The 3,382-nt window shown below is 44.3% G+C and overlaps 1 protein-coding gene across 1 annotated transcript; it reads right to left on the bottom strand.

Moving 5' to 3' along the window:
- Positions 1-455: 455 nt before the first annotated feature.
- LOC112291401 (uncharacterized) lies at positions 456-3,045 on the bottom strand. The gene is made up of 7 exons (XM_024538749.1): positions 2,880-3,045; positions 2,437-2,480; positions 2,034-2,261; positions 1,677-1,939; positions 1,523-1,575; positions 1,027-1,356; positions 456-859 (listed from the first exon to the last, which is right to left on the bottom strand). Exons 1-7 carry the CDS (start codon positions 3,043-3,045, stop codon positions 456-458), a joined length of 1,488 nt encoding a protein of 495 aa, XP_024394517.1.
- Between the last annotated feature and the right edge of the window lie 337 nt (positions 3,046-3,382).

A 3,382-nucleotide genomic window follows, 5' to 3' on the forward strand; every position in this document is an offset into this window, starting at 1 on the left:
AGAACATAAACCTTTCATCTTTAAGACTAAAAATATGTTCTGGAAGTTACAATAATGGGGTGTGAACTTTCAAAGAGGACTTACTATTTTAAATTTCGTCACTACGGGGATTAAATACACAACTTAGTCCAAAAAAAGTACAAGATTATTGGATAAGGTAGCTATGTCTAATTCAGACATGATTCTTACACGGACACAAGGACAATCATTGATGATTACATATTGAATTTGATAATGTACAGAGAATTAACATCAGAACTCAGTAGTGGCCGTTATAGGTCATCTTCCTAAAAACTTTTAATCCTTACAACTTTTGCATAAAGTGTCCAAATAGTGCATGCTCTGGTGCATTAGAACATCCTTGTAATTGCTGACAAGATTTCTTTTTGATACTCTGGCAATAAGAAACATACTCAATTCTTTGAGTGTCAGAAGTACGTGTAGTTACTTTAGAGCTAGAAGCGAGGCAAATGAGTGAAAATACCGTGCAAGAGAAGGCCTTTGATGAATCTGAGCTCCGTGCAGATTGCAGCGAAGTTCGGGCGTAGCAAAGGGTCCCCGTTCCAACATTCTTGCATAAGAACGGCTAGTCGTCCAGGTACTCCGTCTGGCAGATTCGCCCGCAGCCCAGCCTTGACTCGAGCGAGGACCTCCGTCTTGAGCACATCTGCGAATGGTTCGTCTCCAGTGAGAATTTCGTACCAGACGATGGCGAAGCTGTACACATCAAGTTTCTTTGGGTGGAAGCGATCCGCGGTGCTCCATCCAACGAAGTCGAATGGGGAGCCTCCGGAGCCATCCATCGTGTGGTGTCCAAGTTCAGTGTCAAATGGCCCCTCATTGTGCTTGCATTTTTCACCTTCGACAACCCAAAGTCAGCAATTTTGGCAACGAACGGAGTCGTTTCGGTGATAATTTTCGCTCTATTCCTTTCGGTTTGAGGATCTCATTCGGCGAATTGGACTAGAATATTCAATGCCTTGAGGCCACGGTGAATTAAGTTTCTGCTGTGGAGGTACCTCAAACCTTCGGCGATTTGCAGTATAAGGTCGGCGGCTTGTACAATAGAGAACGGGGGTTTCCTCAAGTCTCTGTGCAGCAATGTGTACAAACTCTTGTACATGAGTTCCATGACGATCGACAAATCGTGCTGTTCCAATTCCGTGTCCTCCGGCCCGGCTTCTGAGCAACAATCCACGTGGACGATGTTGGGATGGTGAAGTCCAATGACAGCAGCGATCTCGTCCTTGAAATCTTTATCCACACTGGAATCGAAGAAGGCTTTCTGCGCAAATCGTTGACCCAACCATTCTGTCTCTCGTACAAGAGCAAAAGCGCCACTTCCCAATCTTCGTCCTGTGGGAAGATCTCCAGAAGCTACCCACAGAAAGTGTGGCTTCTACTCAGTGACGTTGCCTCTATCTAGTTCTGAACTGTCTCGGTTTTCGGCATCCAGTTTCTCGAGTAACTTGCCTGCTAGATAATATTGCAAGTTTGGCTTACATACCTCCGGATCACAAACGTGACAGCTTGTGAGAGGCTCTCGTAGAAATTATCGGTCCTGCTTTGCTGCTGCTGACAGAAGGAAATTGTCGGTGAACCTTAGATTTCCATCGCATTTTTCTTTCTTATTGGAAATGTTCCCTGTTTCGTCCCAGGGGCTACACAACACCCACGTGTGCCACTCCAACTCGCTCAGAAGCCTAGCAAACGTTTCTTTCAAGTTGCCTTGTGTGATCTCTAATTTCAACCAATTGCCACCGCTGCAGCAGCAATCTCTCGTGTGAGACTCCGCAGCTTTCAGCACCTGGTGAAGCTCTGTGGCTACTACATTCCAGTAAGGAGTAATGCTGCTTCGTTCGGATCCTTCCAAGAGACGCTCTTGCTGGCGGATGATGCCCTCAAACTCGCCAACGACAAGCAAAGTTTCCGAGGCTTTCTTTGCAAGAAGCGCACACTGGCGAGCATTGATTCGCGGAGGGGAATTTCTCAACACTGGTTTCTGAGGAAGCTAGGTGAACGATAGATTTTGCCGTTCTGCGAAGATCCTCGAAAGTGACTGACATGACTCCGGGAGGAGCGAAATGCGCTTTGAAAAATTCCGAGACCTTGCGCATGGGGAGTGAATTTGAATTCGACAGTCGGAATTCAGAGCTTGCAATGCGCCGCTCAATTCCTATTTCAGCGGCAATAATCAACCGGTGCACGATAAAAATGTGAGGATGTATAACCGCCTCCTGGCAAGACTTGGCGGATTTCAGCTGCCATCAGATAAAATACAGTGGTTTATACATGGTCAGGGCGAAGTCCATACCCGGGGTGGTCAGGGTATACACCGGTGTATTTTTTCGGAGAATGATGCGTATCAATAACGTAAACTTTACAGAAACCGATAAGTAGAAACAAAAATATACCTAACACCATTCAATCAAGAACAGTCGCAAGCCTGGAAAACCCCTCAGCTACGGTAATCAGCGTCGCTGGAATCAACAGAACACAACCGAGAAGAGCGCATCGATGAAATTACTGTAATTACTGCAAAAGCTACCGGCAATCAATCAATCATTGTGAACTGAGAATTCTTCCGCAATGAATCAATGCTGTATATTTCATATTTAGCCGGCGCCAATTTCAATTCGGAGGAAATCTGCCGGTGAAATTTTGATATTGCAAGAATTTAACCGGTATTTACAGTGATGGATAGGTTGCAACTGGTGACCATTGAAGTAAAACCGATCCGTTTTCGTGGAAGGAGGAAATGAGCTGGAGGAGCTCCAAAAATTTCCCCTATACTGGATCCAATTTCTCCTAAACTTGATCTGAATTGTGCAATTTGAAAGTGACTGAGGCTAGGATATTGTAAGGGCATCGCAATCCACTTGCCCCGCCATCGTGAGCCGTCGGATCGCAGTTTCCGCTCAGATACAATTTCAACCGCTGATCGGATTTCTGGGAACGGAGAGAGGGAACATTGGGGAACCAGGGGGCGGGCAGGTTGGAGGCTGGGCAGTTTGGAGGGCGGCAGGTTGGGAACTCAAAAGCCATTCCTCATTGGGCCCAGACCGATCCACATTCGCATAAATGTGTGCTGAAGTTTGTTCCGGGGCGGCCTCTCAATCCCACTTTTCAATCATCACTCTTGCTTCAAACAATTTACTTATTTATTTACTTATTTATTTTTGTTGTCATACACAACAACATTCAATGTACATGATACTTTTGTATCCTCAAAGAAGTTTTGCAACTCATAAAATTTACTCATTCATTTTTTCTCAAACACAAATATTTTATTATCAAGAATTTTTCATTAATTATTTTCATTGTGGAAGAAATAATATATATATTTTCTATAATTTAATTTAATTTATTTTATAGTAATTTT

This window comes from Physcomitrium patens, chromosome 14 (genome assembly GCF_059467195.1).
Source record: "Physcomitrium patens ecotype Gransden chromosome 14, ASM5946719v1, whole genome shotgun sequence".
In the NCBI taxonomy this organism is placed as follows: Eukaryota; Viridiplantae; Streptophyta; class Bryopsida; order Funariales; family Funariaceae; genus Physcomitrium; species Physcomitrium patens.